The sequence below is a fragment of the Protopterus annectens genome, chromosome 14.part0 (assembly GCF_019279795.1).
Source record: "Protopterus annectens isolate FY-2018-M chromosome 14.part0, PAN1.0, whole genome shotgun sequence".
Classification (NCBI taxonomy): Eukaryota; Metazoa; Chordata; order Ceratodontiformes; family Protopteridae; genus Protopterus; species Protopterus annectens.
In genome coordinates this window covers 939,372,333-939,393,895 of record NC_056748.1, presented here as the reverse complement: position 1 = coordinate 939,393,895, position 21,563 = coordinate 939,372,333, and the positions used below count along the sequence as shown (strand labels likewise).

General features: G+C 39.0%; 1 protein-coding gene across 5 annotated transcripts in view; it reads right to left on the bottom strand.

Annotated features, from left to right (window-relative positions):
- The window catches only part of KAT6B (lysine acetyltransferase 6B), a 2,279,653-nt gene that overhangs the window by 603,586 nt on the left and 1,654,504 nt on the right, over nt 1-21,563 (bottom strand). For all 5 annotated transcript variants that reach the window (XM_044056739.1, XM_044056740.1, XM_044056738.1 and 2 more), the window contains exon 12: nt 12,958-13,051. In XM_044056739.1, coding sequence (XP_043912674.1) covers nt 12,958-13,051 — 94 coding nt within the window. The remainder of the gene's footprint in view (nt 1-12,957; nt 13,052-21,563) is intronic.

Below are 21,563 nucleotides of genomic sequence, written 5' to 3'. Positions count from 1 at the left end.
AGTCATAACAGATGGGTTCTCCTGCCATCAGGCGGGTCCTGGGTCGGCCGAATTCCAAAGTCTAGGTCCGGCGTCGGTTGTTGTCGCTTCTTCCCTGACTTCAGTGTGACAGGGGTATAAAGGAACCAGCCGACACCATTTTCTTCAGTTTTTCTTGCCCCAGATGTCAGGTGCCCCCAGAAGGAAGGCAAAACATAATTATATGCCATAATGCAATGCAATAAAATCAAAAAACCAGTAGTGCAAGCAAATACACCATAAAAGAATACCCTAATCATGTTGCATGAGGAGGTGTTAGCCATTAGGATTGTCCCAAGAGGGGAAGGAGGGAGGGAAACCTGGACTGCAGCTGTATTAGCACTCGAACATCTACATTTATGGTAGGTACAAAACTGTACTATGTTCATCGTGCATACAGCTGCAGTCATAACAGATGGGTAGAATCCCAAAGCTAAGAAAGGGGTGGTAGGCACTAGGTGGTACTCGGAGGAGCCAGGATGCCTTGCAAGACTGCAGTGGCAAAGCCTGCCCTAGTTTTGGAGTATAATGGTAGGTGGTAGTGCTTGGAGAAGGTATGTACAGAACTCCAAGTGGCTGCTTCCATAATATCTTTGGTAGGGACTCCTCTGAGAAAGGCTGCAGAGGTGGCAGTGGCCCTTGTAGAGTGAGATCGGATGCCTGTAGGTACAGTCTTGCCATGAAAGGAATAGCAAAAGCGTATGCAGTGGGCTATCCATTTAGAGATTGTCTGTTTCGAAATTGTCTTTCCTTGAGCTCCTACAGCATAGGACACAAAGAGCTGGTCTGATTTTCTGAAAGGCTTTGTTCTGTCCAGATAATAACGTAGCTGTCTGTGGATATCCAGGGAGTGTAGTAGTCTCTCCCCTTTGTTTTGAGGATTAGGATAGAAGGTAGGTAGATGTATGGCCTGATTCAAAGCTACCTTGGATACCACTTTAGGCATAAAGGACGGGTTGGTTCGCAAGGAAACTCTGTCCTGATGGAAGATGATGAAAGGCTGCACAGCCATGAATGCTTGTAGTTCTGAAACTCTACGAGCTGAGGTAATTGCCAGAAGGAAAGCTGTTTTCCAGGACAGATATTGCAAATCTGATGAGGAAGCTGGTTCAAAGGGAGGCAAGGTCAGTTTTTCCAGAATGAAACTGAGATCCCAAGCAGGTATTGGCTGTTTTCTTGGTGGTCTTAGATTCTTAGCCCCTCTGAGGAACTGCCTTAAGAGAGGGTGTGAGAATAAGGGTGGGTCAGTGTTGTATTCTGCAGAAATGGCTGAGGCATGGATTTTGATGGAGGAGAATGAAAGTCCACTGCCTAACAGCTCAGTTAAGTACTGTAGTATTTGAGGTAAATTCAGTTTCACAGGATCCTGACCCCTTTTCTCATTCCAGGTGCAAAACCGCTTCCATTTTGCGGAGTAAGCTTTTCTAGTTGACGGACTTCTGGCCTCCAAAATGACATCCTGAACCTCCTTGGAAAGAAGGGTTTGTTGTGATGATAAGGGATCTTCCATGCAGCTAGATTGAGTGTCTTTAGCTGGCTGTGAAGAGTTTTGAAGCTGTGTTGAGTCAAGAGAAGTGGCATTAGAGGCAGTGTCCATGGTGGTGAATGCGTCAGGCTCCTCAGGAGTGGGTACCAGTGTTGTCTTGGCCTGTCCGGAGCAATGAGGATCATCTTTGGTCTGTCTGCTCTGGTTTTCAGTAGAACTTTGGGCAGCAGAGGAAGAGGTGGAAAGGCATAAACTGTCATTGATGTCCAACAAAAAGAGAGAGCGTCCACTCTCCAGGCCTTTGGGTGGAAAATCCTTGAGCAAAACTTTTTCAATTGGTGATCTTTGTGGGAAGCAAATAGATCTATGTCTGGCCTTCCCCATGCCTGGATTATTTCTGTAAAGACTTTTGGATGCAACTTCCATTCGTGTGGATCTGTCATATTTCTGCTTAGGTTGTCTGCCAGCGTGTTTTCCTTGCCTGGCAAGTACTGTGCTTGTAGTACGAGTTGTAAGTCCATGGCCATGTTCCAAAGTGACATGGTCAGTCTGCATAGGGGGTAGGAATGTGTTCCTCCCTGCTTGTTTATGTACCACATAACTGTGGTGTTGTCTGTTCTTATCAGTAGTTGTACTGGTTGCAGAAGGTCCTTGAAAGCTATAATAGCATTTATTACTGCTAGCATTTCCTTTTGATTGATGTGAAGGTGCTTTTCTTTTTGGGACCATTTGCCCTGAATGCACCGATCTGCCATGTGCGCCCCCCAGGCGTAGTCTGAGGCGTCTGTTGTGATGACTTGGTTTGCTTGAGGCTTGCTGAATGGAAGGCCTGTGTTTGTTTGGCAAGCTTGAGCCCACCACAGAAATTCCTTTTGCAGACATGGAATTAGTGGTATTATTGTTTCCAAACTGTGGCTGTGTTGTGACCATATGTTTTTTAGGTACCATTGAAGTTTCCTCATATGCAGCTTTGCACATGGGATTAGTAAAATGCAAGATGCCATGAATCCCAGAGCCTGCAGGAATTTCCTTGCAGTAAGCCTGGTGCAATTTGCTAGTGCTGTGAAATATTGAGTTAGCTGCCCTGCTTCTCTGGCGTGAGGTAGGCCATCTGGGTGTTTGTATCCAAGTTGGCACCCAGGAAAATTATCTTCTGAGAGGGTATTAGTCTTGATTTCTTTTTGTTGACTGTGTATCCCAGAGAGCTCAACAACATTATTACATAAGCCAGATGTTTCAGAAGTATGTTCTTGCTGTCCGCTTGGATCAGGCAGTCGTCCAAATAAGGGTATATTTGTATCCCTTGAAGTCTGCAGAAGGCAATTACTGATGCCAGGCATTTCGTGAATACTCTGGGCGCAGTAGATAAGCCAAAGGTCAATGCAGAGAATTGATAATGAATTGAACCTGCAAGAAATCTGAGGTATCTTCTGCAATTTTGTCTGATTGGGACATGCAGGTATGCCTCCTTGAGGTCCAATGTAACCAGCCAAGACTCCTTGCCCAGCATGGGAAGAAGTTGCTGTAGAGTGAGCATCTTGAATTTTGGTGCAGTAGAAATGTGTTTAGGATGGACAGGTCCAAAATAGGTCTCCAATCTTTTCCCTTCCTTGGTACCAGGAATAGCCTGGAATAAAAACCTTGACCTTGTTCGTGCGTAGGTACCTCTTGAATAGCTTTCATGTCTATGAGCTTTGTAATTTGCCTTTGTGCCTCTGCCCTTTGATTGTGTGGCAGGTTTGGCATGCCTCTCATTTTTGGAAGGGTGTGAAAATGAAATCTGTAGCCTCTGTTTATAATGTCCAGTATCCATTTGTCTTTTGTGACAATATGCCAATTTTTTGAAAATAATGACAGCTTTCCTCCTAAGGGGGCTGCCATTTGAGACCTGGTTGGCATGCAAAGGGGAAAGTCATTGGGTTTGCTTTCTGAAAGATTGCGAGCTGTCCTCACCACCTCTTTGTGTAGGAGCTTGCCATTGTCTGCCTCTATACGATCCTTGGGATTGCCCTCTGCCCCTCGGGTGCCTGTATCTGCCTCTTTGGGGTCTGTCTGTGGCAGGAAAGGACCAGTTTTTTGAAGGCCAATTTCTACTAAAACGTGGGGGTTGAACCTGTAGAAATTCTTTCACTGTTTGCATTGATTTAGCCTTTTCCTCCATTTTCCTTAATACCTCCTCAGCATTAGCACCAAATAGTACATCCTTTTGAAGAGGGGCGTCTAGTAATTTAGCTTTGACATGATCAGGCAGGGCTTGTTCCTTGAGCCAGGCATCCCTGCGTATGACTGATCCTGTAACAGCAGCTCTGCATGAGGCCTCTAGAGCATCAAAACCACATTGTAAGGTATGCTTACCCACTTGTTCTGTACTATGCATCAAATCCTGCAACTCCTTCAAGTCTGGTTGTTCAGGCTGTGACATTTTACTTTTCAATTCTGATAACAAAAACTGTTGATATTTTAGCATATGAAACTGACAGTTTAAGGCCCTCATGGATAAGGTAGCCGAGGTATATACCTTTTTTCCCCACCTTTCTAAGGATCTGGAATCTCTCTCGGAAGGCAATGGATTTTTAGCAATGGATGCCTTAACACCCTTGGGGCCCTGTGAGATGGTTTCTGGGTCAGCAGCATGGCTTTTGTATAGAAATTGGTGTGAGTCAGGAACCCTGTAGTACCTGTCAGGCTTAACAGGAGCTGGAGGTAGAGAGTCCGGGTTAAGGCAGGCCTCTGAGTAAACATCATCTAGTATGTCCAAGACAGGAGGTATAGCCAGAGGCCTGTGCTGAGGAAGCAAGAGAAATTCCCTGAGCCTTTTCTTGGAATCAGAGTAATCCTGGCCTTCCCAGTGGAAGTGTTCCCTTAATGTATGCAAAGTTTCCCCAAATGAGTAATCCTCAGGGGGAGATACAGAAGGGATGGACTACTCCGCATCAGAGTCTTCAAAAGGGGAGTAAGAATGTTCCTGATCATCAGAGTGCTCTGAAGTAATGGAGCCCTGATCAGAGGAGGGGGAATCTTCCTCCACCCTAGGCCTTTTGTCTGGAGGGGGCTGAGAACCTCTGATAAGAGTAATTAAATCCTCAGCCATTTTAAGCATCTGTTTCTTAGGCATGGGGCCTGGAGATGGGCCCTGAGTAGCTGGTCTCAGAGTGCATGGTTGTTTTCGACTTTGTGAAAGCTTTGATGGAGAAAGAAGAGGAAGGTCTGAAGACACCTTGAGTGGAGGTGGACCTGTCCACATTATGAGTTTCAGCGCCAAGAGTGGCTTCGGTATCTGTAGTCGGGGTGTGGGCCGAGGAGCCTGCGACCTCGGGTACAGGAGACACCGTCAAAGACAGGTCATCGGTAGGCAGGGGCTGCGTAGGCGCCTCACTGAGAACCGGACCACATGTAGTCGGCTTTGGCGTGGTGTCGGTAGAGTAGACAAAACCGGAGTCGGGGTATCCGACGACATGGTATAGTTAAATGCTTTTCCAAAATAATGCTGGGTGAACTCCGCCCGACGCTTGATAGTGCGTTTGTTGAATGTAGCACAAAAGCGACAGGCCGAGACCTCGTGGTCTGGGCCTAAACAAGGTATACAGAGGGAATGGAAATCCTTATGCGGTATTTGCTTCCCACAAGAAATACAATTATTAACTTTGTCTGACATCGGTCTGAGGCAAGAAAAGGTTCCCCAACGGGGTACTTAGCTTTTAAAAGACTTCGGTTTCCAAAATTTTCGTAATCTCAGGAGCTGGCCGACCGGCACTTGCGAACTGCTTCTGCTTCGGGCACCGCGCGGCAAGAAAGACTGAAGAAAATGGCGTCGGCTGGTTCCTTTATACCCCTGTCGCACTGAAGTCAGGGAAGAAGCGACGACAACCAACGCCGGACCTAGACTTTGGAATTCGGCCGACCGAGGACCCGCCTGACGGCAGGAGAACCCATCTGTTATGACTGCAGCTGTATGCACGATGAACATCACACTTTCTTTAATATAAACTTCAGGTTGAGTGCTTTCATCTACATACAGTAGACATCATCAGAACACCTTGTCCTAATACATTGCTGTTTAAATAGTAACTACCTTCCAATCACATCCCAGCATCAATTAACCACATTAATTTTCAGAAATTCTAAAATTCATTAGCCATACAAATAAACTTGGTTAATAAAATTGAAGTTAAAAACTAATTAAAATCACGATTTAAATTTCATATAATAAAATAAGTACAGTAATACCATATACAGATATAAAAAGTACATAAAAATATATAAGACAATACGTTAAAAAATGCCTAACAAGACATATGTTTCTATATTGAAAAATTAACTATATAGTTTATAATGTGTAAATATTATATATTTAGGAAGCTAAAAATTCTACAGTTATATAAAGGGAAAGAACCAATTGAGGTACATAATAAAGGTTTGGTGGAAATATATTCATTTAATCCAGGGGGGTAGCAGCGTTCAATACAATTTGCTATTTTACTTCCCTCTCCCCCAGCTTGGCTTTCACATTTTGTGTGTGGGAATAAGGGGTTACCCAACTAGTGTCCTAGAAGGACAGAAGAGTTATGCAAGAAGCAGGAGAGAAGATTTTTATCCCCCATTATTGAAAAAACCTGAGAGTTTGTTGAATGTTAAGAAGACAGAAGAGGTAACTACTTGCTGTGTGCTAACATATAATGAGGATAGTGTAGAGGTCCGTAAAATGGTGGAAATGAATGAATTGTTTTTTTGGGGCATATGGATTAACTGAAAAACTGGGTAATAAACCAAAAATAGTTTTCAGAAGAGGACCCAACATTAAGAACTTATTTGAAAGAAAGAAAGACAAAGATAGGATTCCATTAGGTAATATGAGGAAATGCAATGGCTGCAGGGAATATAGGTACATATATGAATGCAGGAATACAGTAATAGAGGGTCATAGGAGTTCATAGGTTAATACTAGGCTAGCTGCCCTTTCAGGCCATTTTAAGCCTAGCCAGTTACCCCCTGTGAGAATCAAACCCTGCACCTTCTGTCTGTAAGGTAAACACCTTAACCATTAGGCCAATCTCCCACCCATTAGTCATAATAGAATAATTCCAGTGACAGGGAATTATAACTGTAATACAAAAGGAGTTGTCTACGTGGCCTTGTGCCCATCATGCTGTGCATATTATATAGGAAAAACGGAAAACAAACTAAAAAAGCGAATTTACCAACACATTTATGCAATTAAGAGACAAGACAAAACAAATGCCTTATTTAGACACAGCATAAACTGTAAGGATTTTTAAAAATTCCACTTCCGTGTATTGGAAAAGGTAGGTAGACAGGAGGGGGGGGGGGGGGTAACTGGCCCTGTTTTTTAGAATATAGGGAAACACACTGGCAGGTTTTGTTGAATGCCACAGTTTTTCCTGGTATCAATGACAGGATTTCTCGAAGGAGCTTGCTTCATTTAAAGGCAGATGAGATTAGATAAAAATGGTTTAAGTGGTTGAACATAGAAGCAGTTAAGTTAGTATCTAATATATGTATACTTATTTATAAATATATTTTCTTAACAGATAAAATGTTTATTATATGTGTTTTTATAGGAGAGTTATTCATGTATTATACACAGCTATACATTTTAAAGAAACAACATATTAATGTGTTTTTAACTTGAGAGCACACAATTAATTCATTTAAGTTAATTGATTGTGATTAATCAATTGAATTGTATATAAAAAGGGGTGTGTGTGTGTAAGGTTTTGTATCTGATGAAGTTCCATTTGCATTGAGTGTGAATAAAGGGAACAAAAGTGCTTATAACCTTATCCTGCCTGGTGTCTGTTTCTTTTCAAGGAGAAGGTATCCTGTGCCATTTTTGTTGGATTATTTGCTTTTATGCGTTTTACTATTGTGATATTGATGTGGAATAAGGTGAAGTTCCAAGACTGGAAAAACTCTCTTATCAGCCTCAACAAAATTTGAGATCCCTCATCTAATCCTCTAAAGTTAGCTATGTAAACAGAATTGCAGCAGATAGTAAAGACAACCAACAAGGCCTTCTATAGTTATATAAAGAATCTCCACAGCAATACCCAGAGTTGCTCTGCACTACTGCACAATGGTACCTCCTATACCAAGCCAACAGATATTGCCAATATACTGGCCGACAGATTCAGTGCCAACTTTACCCCCCCCCCACAAAGGACCAATCACAATACCAGTCGATTGCCAGACACCCAGTATTACTGCTGCACAGGTTAAAACAGCACTGTCCAAAGCCAAGAATACAGCTTCTATGATACCTGACAATATCCCTGGCTGTGTTCTACATGAACTAGAGTGAACTGGCACCTCACCTGTGTGCTGTGTTCAATCACAGCCTGACCTCAGGCTTTTTCCCTACCAAATGGCACACTGCTACAGTCATCACTCCACAAAGGAGGAGTGACTACAAACCCTGGGAACTACTGCCCCATTAGCCTGAGTCTGACATGCAAAGCTATGGAACGCATCAACACGGACCTAATAAACAAGGATATAGGGAATCTCCAAACTCTGGATTCCACACAGTTTGGTTTTGTGAAGGGTAGATCATGCCTACTCAACTTGGTCGACTTCTTTGAGTCAGTCACCAGCGCTGTGGATGAAGGCAAGGTGGTTCCATACAGCCTACCTTGATCTGGCCAAGGCCTTTGATACCATTCCCCACTCAGGAATCATAGAAAAACTCACTAAGCTAGGCATCAACCCCTATATCACTAGGTGGGTTAAAAACTGGCTCACAGATAGAACCCACGGTGTGAAAGTAGCAGACTCCAAGTCAGACTGTCAACCAATCACGAGTGGAGTCCCACAGGGTTCAGTCCTGGGTCCTTTCCTGTTTGGTATCTACTTCTCTGAAGTCCAGGCCAACATGAAGGGACTCTACCTGACAAAGTTTGCAGACAATTACAAGTTGGGAGTTATAATTAACTCAAGTGATGTTGACATCCTGCAGAAAGGTCTCCCCGAGACCAACGACTAGTGTTAGAACCATGGCCTTAAGTTCAATGCCAAAAAATGTGTTGTCATCCCCCTTGGGAAAAACCCGGTTCCCATGAATTACCACATTGACGGTAGTCCACTGAACACATAAGGCGTTATAACAGATCTGGGAAGACAGGCTGACAGCAACCTCTCTTTTGACCACCACATTGTCACTGTGGTCAGAAAGTCCTTTTATGTGGCACATCTCATTACTAAGGGTTTTGCATCCAGGAAGAAAGTGGTCATTGTCTCCCTCTACTCTTCCCTCATTAGGCCAATCAAGTACAATACCCCATTTGGCATGTACCTCACTAGACACCTGCAACTGGAGAGGCAGCAAAAGTACCTCACAAAGAGGTTCCTAGGCCTTAAACACTTGTCCTATATGGACAGACTCAAAAAAACTCCAACTATTCTCTGTCTCATATCACCTACTTAGAGACAATCTCTGCTTGACTTACAAAGCCATGTCTGACCCTGCTCTGTTAGAAATGCTACATCTAAAGAAATCCCAATCCCTCCACAACACATGCTCCAGAGACCTCAACCTTATTACCACAATCAACAGAACATGCTGGAGGGACAGGTTCAAAACCCAGAGACTGCCCATTCTATGCAACAGACTTCCCATACAGGTCAAGCAGAGCACCTCACTGGCCCTCTTCAAGAGAAACCTTGATGAGTGGATGGGAAATAGAAAATTCACCCCGGGGATCACTCCAGTGGCTCTACTCGACAGAGGCACTGGGAACTAAGGTCAGGTGGCACAATGTCAGGGTAATCCTATGGGCTAGGCTTGTAAAGGCTCCAAGGCCATTAGCCTAGTACACACCTATGAAAAAAGGCACAAAGCAAGGGTGTCCCTTGTCCCTTCTACCATTTGCTTTAGTTATCAAACCCATAGCTTATAGTATAAGCAGCAATGAAAAAACTGAATCTTTGTTAACCGAGAATCCATCAATCAAAAATACTGCTTTTGCAGATGATATTTTACTAAATATAGGAGATGTGAATTATTCAGTTGAAGAAATAGAGGAAACTGAAAAGTTCAAGTATTGCTGATGAAACTTAAAAACAATAAAACTGAAACTTTAGTGTAAAATCAATTACTAGATAGTAAGTTTAAAGACAAATATAAATATAATTTGAAAGGAAAACAACTAAAATGAATAGGAATAAAAATCTATCAAGATGTGAGACTATTAATAGTTTTGAAAAAAATAACTGAAGAATTGTTACTTCTTATTAAAATGGAATGATTTGTTTTTTTTTTATTTTTGAAGACAGGTTAATGTCATTCAGGAGCAGATATTACTAAATTCTTACAAGTTTATCAAATATGACAAATTTAAAATATGTAACAATCCCTTCATCTGGTTAATGAAATTTACCTTACAAGAAAAAGTGAAGAGAGTGGACTTTTGTACTCGTTGTTAAATTTGGGGTCTGAAAAGCATATGCCCCACATCAGTGAAGGACAGTGAGGGGAGGGAGAGAGAAAAATGAAAAAAATAATAAGAAAACAACCAAGTAAAACAATTTTTGTTTTCAACAGAATTTGCATAAAACATTTCATTATATAAATTTCATGTTATATAGTATAGCACTTCCAGTTATTGTATGTGATAAATATACTTATGTAAACAACTGCCCTTTTTAGTTTTAAGAAATGTAGGCATTACAATGTAAAAGAGAAGAAAGGCTGGACAAAAGCATGTTTAAGTTAATATGCTGCAAAACTGAGTTGTTCAGGTGGGAGTGGGGTGTAAAAGTGCACAGATTATAATATATGTAGAACTGATATGTTCCCTCTTACTTTTGCATAGGTTAATGTCTGGATTAAGGCCTTTGGCTTAATTTAATAAGTTTATTGTACAAGCAAGTAAATAAGATGACAGTGAATGTAATGAAATGTTTTCATTTGGCAAATAAATCTTCAGTGCAAGTTTTGCTTATAGATGAGGGCAGCTGTATATTTGGTACTTGCTTCCATGAAGACAATGTGACTATAGGGGAAATTAATAAAAGCCAGAGCACTTTTTTAAAGGCTAAACATCTGGAATGGGAATGAAGATAAAGTAACTGCTGTCTGTTCTTGTCTTAAGTAGGATCACAGGCTGTAACATGCTTACACCTTAGCATGTATATTAAGTTAAGTAATGCCTGTGTATACAGCTGTTGATTTGGGATAACTGTTCCAATCAGGAGGGTTAAACTTCATTATTTGAAGATGTACATAGTTTTGTGTGTTTGTTTCAAGTTAATAGGTTATTGGGGGTGTTCTGTTTTTTTTTTTTTTTTTTTGTTCAAGGGTTTTCATAGAAATATAAAGTCTTGTAAAATGTGACACAGGTTCAAATGGAGATAAACAAGTGTATAAGAGATCAACCTGCCGCACAACAGAGTGTTTTTGTGTAACACAAAAGCTGGAAATATACATTTAAATAATTTGTCATATATAATAGGTGGTAACTTCTTATCATAAAGGGTACAATAAATATATTATTTTGGAATGTGAATGGCCTTCACAAATATAAATAAAAAGGTAAGAGATTGAATTACATTAAGAAATGTAGAGTGCAAATAGCAATGCTAAAGGAGACACATTTAGAAAGAAAGAATTTGATAAAGGAAGGATTTCAGGATGGATATTCAGCAGACTATATGGAAAAATGGAAAAGGGGAGTACTTATACTAATTGATGGAGGAGCCCCAGTAGTGATACAAGAAGAAAAAAAAGGATAGTAATGGTCGATTTCTGGTAGTAAGGGGCTACTGGCAAGGGAGAAGGATTACACTGGCATATATTTATATTTCACTAAAACTGCTATTATGGATCTTAAAAAATCAGTGGAGAAAAAGTAGCTTTCAGCATGATATATTACTTATAGGTGGGGACTAGAACTTGATTTGCAACAGCAAGGATGCATCTTGGAGACGTAAAAAGGAAAATACAATAAAAGAAGGTCCATGGATGTAAGACCGCCAAGTTTGTTGTTATCAAGTTTCATACATTCAAGGTATAGATGTAAAGAGGTAAGGTAGAACTGAAACTACAACCATGGTCTCCTTAAATTCAACACAGCTAAACTCTTATCTTTGAAAAATCAAGAGTTAAGGTAGAACAGAAACTACAACCAAGGCCTCCTTAAATTCAACACAGCTAAACTCTTACCTTTGAAAAATCCAGGAGACTTCAACATCTGAGCTTCACAATGTCCTAAAGAACAGTGAGAGGAAGTGACAGCCTAATTTTTCAACCTTATTTGTGAAAAACTGCGTCTTCATGCAAGGAGATAAGGAAAAAGCTCCATAAGGTAGGCAGACTAGGCTTAAGAGACTGCTGACCATACTGTAAAACCTTGGCTGGACAATTTAATGAAGCAGAAATCTCAGTGGTCAAGAACATTGCCTTCTCACATATTTCTGAAAGGTATGCCAAATAATGGTCATTCACTCTTAAGTATGTCCTATGAAAACCTTCATCTTTTCCACTCTACACCTCATCCTCCCCCCATCCCATAAAAATAATTTTTCATAGTATTAAAGGAGGGGCAGATGCACAAGAATAAATACTAACTGGTCAACTGTAGTGGTCATCAAATCATTACACAACGCAATAGCTCCTCTGGACCATCAACACTACACTCCACTTGGACCCAATTCAACAAGGAAATCCAGTCACTACAAAAATGTTCTTTAAATCCCTGAAATGAGTCAATCTCACATCTGGTGACCTCACTAATGGTAGCTCAATGTAGAAGTGAACAAGACTATTGTCAGACAAAGACCCAGGGTCTTAAATTATAACTTCTTGTTGTTGCTGTTTTTCGGCTTTTCCTGGTTAGGGGTCGCCACAGCGGAACTCCGGTCCGCTAATGATTGGCAGTAGATCTTCACAAACGCCGAGGTGCCAGCTCAACGTTCAACCTTCAACTAAGGCATGCCCATTTACGCATGTCTTTTGAACACCCAACCAACCGCGGGTAGGACATGCAGACTCCACACAGAAGGCACTTCCTCGCACTCCAGCTGAGAATCGAACGGGGGAACCTCTTGCTGTGAGGCAACAACGCTAATGCTAATGCTGCACACACACACACACACACACACACACACAACTCCAAAAACTCTCGAAGACTGTGCTGAAAAGTTAAAATTCTCCTTCTCGCTCTTCTCCAATGCAAGCCCAGGATTACTACATGCACACTGCAAAAACATACTTATATTTACTTCACTAAACATCAACAAAGTGAACCGTAATTGTGATTATATAAAATATACATAAACACACGTGTCTGTACAATATACATAAACACACATGTCTGTACATACAAGTGTATCCACATACATGCAGACAAGCATTCAAAATGTATACAGATGCAGGCAGTTCATAGTTCAGCACAATGAAGACCTTGTTGTTTTTTGAGACAACATAAAACATTACTTACTAAAATCAATGAGAAACCTTCCATAGCCTTGCCTTTGGTACTGGGGCATAATCATTATGCAGGACACATTGTACTTCTGCTGGCAAAGTTTCTCCTGTAGGGAAAAACAAAATATTGAGTGTATCACAGTCTTCCTAAAGTATCTACACTTGAAAAGTGCATTGCAACAGTTTCTGAATAATTTATGAGAGAAATAACTATACAGCAGAAGCATGTCTGCAAATTATGATACATACTGAAACTGCATCATCTTTTTCTTTTCCTATTTAAAAAAAGGACCTTTTACTTTTCATACTCTCTAAAATACCTCTAAAATTTGCAAAGCATACTCAGGTCTTATGTTCAAATGCATAATATATAAATAAATAAATGAAGCTAAAAGAATAAACAGTCTGAAGGAAAAATATAATAAATCTACATCTGGAGTACCTACTTAATCATGTTAAGACTAAACAGATTTTTGTTGCTGAACAAATCGTTATATAAAATTTAAATTGTGGCAATAAATAATGTGCAAACACCATGCATGGTACAACTTGTTACTTTGGCAGTGATTGCTGATACAACCATTTTATAGTTATACATTTATACAGTACTAATAAACTACTCTCATGTCAGACAGTTAGTGCTTATTTAACTTTCAATAAATTGCCAATACTAGAAAAAACAGTCACAAACCAGTGATAAATACTACAGAAAAGCAACGAAAACCCCAAAACCAGAGAAATATCCATGCTGAAACCAGGCAGGAACAAGTTGCTGAGGAAAAACTCTGAATTACTCAAAACCTCTTCAGAACAGCAATTTATTGAATGTAAGTGCTTTCACAATGAAAAACATTGCTTCATCAGACATAAATTATAGTACTCTACTCTCTCTCTCTATATATATATATATATATATATATATATATATATATATATATACATACATACACACACACACACATATATTTAAAAAAGAATCATCCAATAACTTTTTATTTATGTCTGATGAAGCAATGTTTTTCATTGTTAAAGCGCTTGCATTCAATAAATTGCTGTTCTGAAGAAGTTTTGAGTAATTTGGAGAGTTTTTGTCAGCAACTTGTTTCTGCCTTGTTTCAGCAGGGATACTTCTCTGATCTTGCCAATATTAATTAATAAAGCATTCAATAACTTTTCATTGTTATTTTTATTTATTTATTTTACATTTGTTTACCGGGATAGTCTGACTGGATACATGTCCATTTTCAGCGGAGGCCCAGGGAGAAAAGCTCCACATAGACAAACTTTCATAGATTACACAGAAGTTAGCAAACAATTATAAAAACAAAGTGATTATATACAATGGCTTACTAGTGTTTCCTAGTAGGGACTCATAATTCTCATGGAAAGAACACAATTAAAAGTAAGAGATATCAGATTGGAAGCAGGGCTTGGTGACAGTTACAAGTCATGATAATTATAGAATAATCATGTAAATCCAAATGTCACAATCAACTATTGCATCTAATCTTAATCCTAAAGTAGGATTTAACGTTGCTCCTTAAACAAAAATGGTTAAATGCACAAGTTAATTATTCATAACACAATTTGACATCAACAATTAACTAGTGACTAGACTGTTTTATTTTCACTATGTTAAAAAAATCATAATAATTGGACCAGTAATTTCATACCTTGTATTGCAGACTACCTTATAAAACCTATATCTATCTCTTATATTATATATATATATATATATATATATATATATATATATATATAGAGAGAGAGAGAGAGAGATTTTAGGTAATTTATTCTGCATCAATGACATTTTCAAGCTCAATTTCCATTAAAGAATCTCAACCACCATGCCCTGAATCAAATATATTAAAGTTGTGTGGTCTAATGGCATGTTTCCAAATCTGAAAGTCCCAACCCTAACTTTTTAAAGAACAGTAAAGATTCCTTGTTTCTGCTGTCCTTCCATCCATAACCCCGTTGCCCATTGTTACACATGGGGTGTGAGTGTCACTTCAACAGTGATAATCAACTAAAGCCAAGAATTACAGAAAAAAACTCTCATTCCAACTCTTCTTTACAAAACGTTCATGCTCTTTATGATTACGGTCAATTTCCTGTAAAATCATTATATGTGCGCTGCTACTGTAATTACTCAGCATTTTGGCCTTTTTTCCTGTCGACCAATTCATTAATATTGCAAACTAATAATTCGAATTCACTATAGTAAATCTTACAATAATTTTGTTTAACTTGTATTCATTATCTTCTTGCAACAAATTTATCCTTCATAGTCTGTATCTATGACTTTTAGCGTCACTTTATATACTTTTGTGTAGTACTATCCAAACTAAACCCAATCTTTTACTACAACACAGAATTACCTCCCAACTAAGAAATGAACAGTAAGTTAACTCTCTACATATCTTCTCAAGACAATAGAGTTAATACTCTGTACAAAACAACAGTATAAACTTTCTTCCAGTCCTTTCTAATCAAACACTAATTTAAACTTTTAGGTTGGGAAACACCTACTATAAATTACAGATATGTTTATTTTACTTGCCTGCAGCATTTTACTTCTGAAGCTGCCCCAATGTCCTTGTGTTGCTATACAGCTAAGTTATTTACCTTCTTTCACTTTGTACATTAATTTCTACAGGTTTTTCAGTCTTGAAGCCAGTGCACATTTTAAACATACCCCTTTAATTTTTATTAGATATTTTGGAAGCTGCAGCTATTTTCAAAAAGTCAGGTTTAACCATCGAAAAAACAGTGACTTCACCCTCTTGCAATCAAGCACAGCTTGGCAAGGAAGGAAGGCAAGTGCATTTAAACACCACTGAAGACAGGTCAGTATGCAGACTGAAGTTCTCCCAGCCTAGTAACAAATGTGGCTTTAGCCAAACAGCATACAAAATGAAATACAGTAGTTATTTTCTCATTGGTACTTATTGATTTCAATCGATTTAAAAGATCTTCCAGTGTGAATCTTTTACATCTTAATTATACCAAATATCCTTGCTCATACACATATCTCTCTGCATTTAAATAACTTCCCTCAGTCAGTGTTTCCAGTCCATATTCTTTTGTGAATCTTGCTACCTAGACTACTTTCATTCAATAATACTAGTCTCATTAACTCTAAGAATGCATTTCTAGGCCTAGTATATGCATTTGTAGAACAAATGTCTAGTCTCCATCACATGTCCTTTTTCATTCATTATTAGGGTTGCCATCTGTCAGAAAATTTTCCTGACAATCAGGAAATCAGGGTCTTCGTCAGGAAATCCAGTTATGGTGAATATTTAAAAGGTATTTAGAATCATTCTTAGAGTAAACGCATTTCTGAAGTATGTTTTCTAAAATGGTTACTGTTTCATTTGGATTTCCTACCTGCATTTAATTGCAGTGTAAACACAATAATTGTTTGGTGCATGTCAGGCGAGGGGGTGTCACAGTGTACATTACAATAACTAGTTGGCCATAATGTCTTCCATATTCCCTAACTGTCAAACACCAGTACTGCACACAGTAAGTAGCTATTTTTGGTGGTCAGGGCCTGAGGTGTGGAGAAGAATACATCACTGGTACACTGGCACAGTGAGTATTCTTGCCATCTCACAGTTTTTGCCTCCCTGCCAGTTCTTGGCCGTGCCTCCATCTCTGTGGAGTCTGCATATCCTCCTAGTCTCTCTCTAGATTTTATTCAGGTGCTCTTATTTCCTCCAACACCCCAAAGATATTTCATTGGTGAATTATGCTCTTCCAATTTGCCAGTAGAAAGCATGTTTTCCATGTGTGTTTGTTTAAAATTAATATTTGCAGGTGCATACAAAAATATTTTGCGTTGTGAAAAAATAAGACATAAAATGCATCACAGAACATCTAAAACCTCAATGCTATTTGGAGCTGTTCCTTGCTGCACAAGAAGTTTAGTAGGTACCCCACCTAGTCTACAACTGGCCCCACACAGAGGAGGGTACAGAGATTGCTATTGTTTGTCATGGCATGGCTAGGGATACTCTGGTCATTATTTCTTTCATTTTCTTCAAAGTCAAACTTCAGAGGTGTGCAAGAAGGTCACTGTAATGTGTGTGAAGGCTAGGGACAGTGCGGCCATTATTTCTTTTAACTTTCCTCAAACTCACACCTCACTGGAGTGCACAGAATGCCACTATAGCTTGCCCAGGGTCAGTGTACTATTTAAGAACAAGTTGGAATGAACTCCTGCAACTGTTATTTTTTTTTCTTTCTTCACAACTGAAATTAGTTGTACACAGGTGAATATCTTCTTGAGGTAGAAGAAATGAGGCATGCTGTATGTGTACAGCTGACAGCAATAGGCTGAATATGTTGTTGTGCTCTATTTGTTCTGTCACTTTCATCAGTTTGACTTCAGAGAGTACACAGAAGGTGTCTGTCTTTCATAGTTATGGCTGAGAAGATATACTATGTACATATATGTCAGCAACAGTTTATTTGTCCTTTCACTTTCTTTCCGATTTGACACATCAGTATTTTTTTCTGGGGCGTTGGGAAGAAGGCAGTCAATTCCAGATATGATATATGTGCCCTGAAAAGCATTTTATTCTATTCTCAGTTTATGGATAACTACTACTAGTACTCGGTTTTGTGGTAACTACTGTGTCATCAGCCTTAAATATTAAACCTTGAACATAATACATTTCTTCATTGAAAGAAAAAAAATAACTTATGAATTTTTTGTTATGGCCATCATTGGACCAAAGGTTGTGGATTAAAGCTCTAAAATGCACCTCACACCATTTAGAACCTCCATAGCTTCTGGGGCTTAGTGACCCCCCCCCAGACCCCCAGTATAAGTAATTTTTTTAATAGTACCCAGTTAGGATGCATTGCAAGGAAAAAAGTTAACAAGAAAGACAAAGTGTGAGAAAACAAAAGTACTTTAGATAGTATGAGGAGGCAAGGATGGGAGGAAAACAGGAGCAGTTGGGTGAATGCCACGGTGATGGTAGACAGTGGGTAGAATAGTTTAACTTGGAATTCATATTATCTAAAACTGCCCATGCAGTCACTGCATGTGGCATTTAAAAACTGGTGCTTCTGGGTGTGGCTACCCTGAAGCAAGGATGTATGTTTCCATTATGCAGGAGGCATGGCTTATTTGTCAGGAAATGGAAGGACAACAGTGGCAACCCTATACATTATACATTTACTTATTTTTTTTTTCCTCACTTTCTTCCCTCACTCTCACATTCCATTTATTAAAAGCAACATAGCGCAATTTGAAAACATGGACTTTCATCAGACAGCATGCAAAATAATTCCCCCTTCAGTTAAATATAAACATTCATTTTAAGTAAAACTGAGAAACAACATTACTTTTATATTAATAAGAGTTATTTCCGTTGGGTACTCACTGAATTCAATTGTTTTAAAGTATTCAAAATGCAACTCAGATTGGGATTATATCACATCCTTTTCTACATAAACATTACAAAACACATCTGAATTACACATGACCTTTTTAAAAGTGACACGGGTACACAAAGTAATAGAAAAGAAAACAGCAACATTTCCATTATTTTCATGCATTATACTTTTCATTTTAACAATTTTCATTCACATAAATTGCTCAATTCCTGCCTTCCCTTAAATTGCTCTCCTTTTGAACATTTATCTACATTTATCATTCTCAAAAATTCAATTTATTTCTAAGTGATTTGCTCATTTCCTTTCTTAAAGATCTTGCCTCTGATTCTGATTTACTCTTTATGATATTCAGTACTTCTGTTGCAGTTGGTTTAGAGTTTCTAGTAACTACTTTTATGGCAGCCAGCAGCATTAATCTCAATAAAGCCTTACCATATCTAGGCAATTCAGATACTATATCCCAACTCAAAAGAATAATTTCCTAAGTTATAAGCATTTACTCTCAAAATTTCTGACAAAATACAGTGCATTTATAAACTATGGCAACTTGTTAAACTCCCAAAAAACATGTTCATAGGTTTTTACTAGGCTGCTCGCTGTGAGAATCTTTAGAAGCCTAGTCTTGCATTCCCATGAGGTTTTTAAACTTAAAAATGGAACTATGAATAACCCAAACCAGTGAACACTTATACGCTACCCCTATCCAGAAGGGACAAGAGTACTAAATCAAGGAGTGAATTTGTGGTTTCCCATCCATTTATTCAGATTATGCTTGACTAGATTAAGGGAAGTACTTTGCTTTATGCTGGAGAGGAAGATTAAGTGATATTCTGTATGATAAAGCTATATTTCTTTAACATGTTCTACTTATGTTACAGATGATATTAAAATTTCTTGAGTGGGGTTTTCTGCCACCACTGGACTTGTGGATAGGCAGTAAAGCTGAAAGGATAGGGTCTCTTGAGGCTCTCAACACAAAGCAGAGATCACCCCTTAGTAGCCTGTATGATACCCAGAAAGGGACAATGATTTCAAGTAGTCAGTGTAGTTTTTATGATTTAGGCCCTGGCTTTTTTTTGGTGAGAAAGTATTTGCTTAATCAAGCTGAGTTAAGCATGAGAAGCTGAAACACCTCACTTTGGCAAATTAAGGGCTTTCATCCCGGTACTGTGGACTTGCATCTGAATAACACAGTAACTGAAACTCCCAAGTTTAATACCATAAAAATGATCAGCGACCAAATTAGAAAATGATTTAAAGAAACATGACACCACTGAATAAAAATTAATCAGAACCCATCATATAAAAACGACCTCTTGTAAAACAACCGATACAAAGTAACACCAACAGAAAAAGCTTTAAAGGGCAAACAATTGCTATGAGTTTCAACACACTACTAATGGTAACCTTGTCATTGTGCCCAGGGAACACAGTGCCATTACATTTAAGCTGCCACCTCAGTTCCTTGTACTTAAGTAAATCATCAGATGGTCCCATCCCTAGGCCCCAAATCGACATGGTCTATGGCAATAGACTTAAAACAATGAAAAGGGGGTGGCTTTTAATATGTTTATTGAGGGCATTCTTTTCATCCTTCCTTTGTATATCATACTGATGCTGGTATATCCTACTTCTCAAAGCCCTCTTGGTTTTCCCTATATAAAACCCTTTGCACACTTGGCCACATAAATAATACCCTTACTGTCACAATAATACTTGTGATGAAGTTTGATAACACCATACCCTTCCAGTGAAAGGCAGGGGGCTTCCAAGATGTACTTAACATTGTAAACAATGGCCACACTTCACAATGACATCATCAACCTTCACCATATAGGGTCGCTTCAAGGAGGGTCTTAAAACTAGAGTCCTTCTTGTAAACAATCACAGGTTTCTCCCCAGCCTTGCTAAGGTTCTCATGATCAACCCCCAAAAGGCTCCAATTTTTACCAACAATGGTGTGGATCTTGTCTAAATGTAAATTATAGGGACGCACCAATGCCTTTTGAAAATGACCCTGACTGTCAATGATAAATAATTCACAAAACCCCTCAATACCTAGTCCCCTGTTGGCAGTCCCCAACAAAGGAGGAAATCGCCCAGACTGTCTTTTTGTCTCCACTTTGCTAAAAATATTGTTCAAAAACAATAATGGATTACCTTTTCTTTCCAACATCCCATGTAAATTTTTGCATTCGACCTGATGCACTGAATCATTGGTGACCATCCGGGCTAACCTCACACATTGTCCCTTCACCAATGAGTCTTTTTAGTAAAGGGGATGCCAACTATTGCAGTCTAGCAGGGAGTTGTAGGTTGGCTTTCTAAACAAAGTGGACTTAAACTTCTTAGAAGATCTATCCTTGGAAAATGAAATGTCCAGATAGTTAACTTTTTCAAACTGGACATCCATGATGAACTGCAAGAAAATGGTGAAGGAATTTAAAAACTGAAAGAACTGATTTAACCTACTTCTGAACTTGGTCCAAAAAACCATGATTTCACCCAAATAATGACCATATAGGGATCGACATCTATGGAATTCAGAGGTAAATACTAAACTGTTTTCTAGTGTGCCAACACTATATTAGCAAAGACAGGGGCACAAGCTGCCCCCATCCCTACTCCACTCTTCTGTCTAAATAGATGATTCTAAAAAATGATGAAGTTGTTCTCCAGTATAGCCTCCATAATTGTTCTAAGGGTAAGTATTTTCTTATGGTCAAACCCAAAATTGTTTCTTAGAAAGTCCTAGAACCACTCGAGGCCTTCCTCATGGGGAATAACTGAAAAAAGATCTTTGATATCGAAGGTAATAAATATCAAATCATCAGTGTATAGGTCATTAGATACCTTTGAAAGAAAGTCCAATGAATCCTTGTGCATATAGGGGTATTTGTCAAGCACACCCTTGGTGTGATAATCAGGGAATCTGGCCAAAGGGAACATCTTTGATGCTTTTGCATCTACAGTAAGATGTGGTGGAGGGTCAGTGATGCTTTTATGGACTTTCGGGATACCAAAAATGGTACGGATACTATGGTACGGCATCTTGAGAAAGCTGAGTTCAGCCTCACTAATCTGTTCAACATAGGATCATCCAGTAAAACACCTAACCCATGATACGCTATATTCATCTCATTGACTGAAGTCTCCTAATAGGTATCAATATATAATAATAATACAAACGTTTTGCTGATGTAA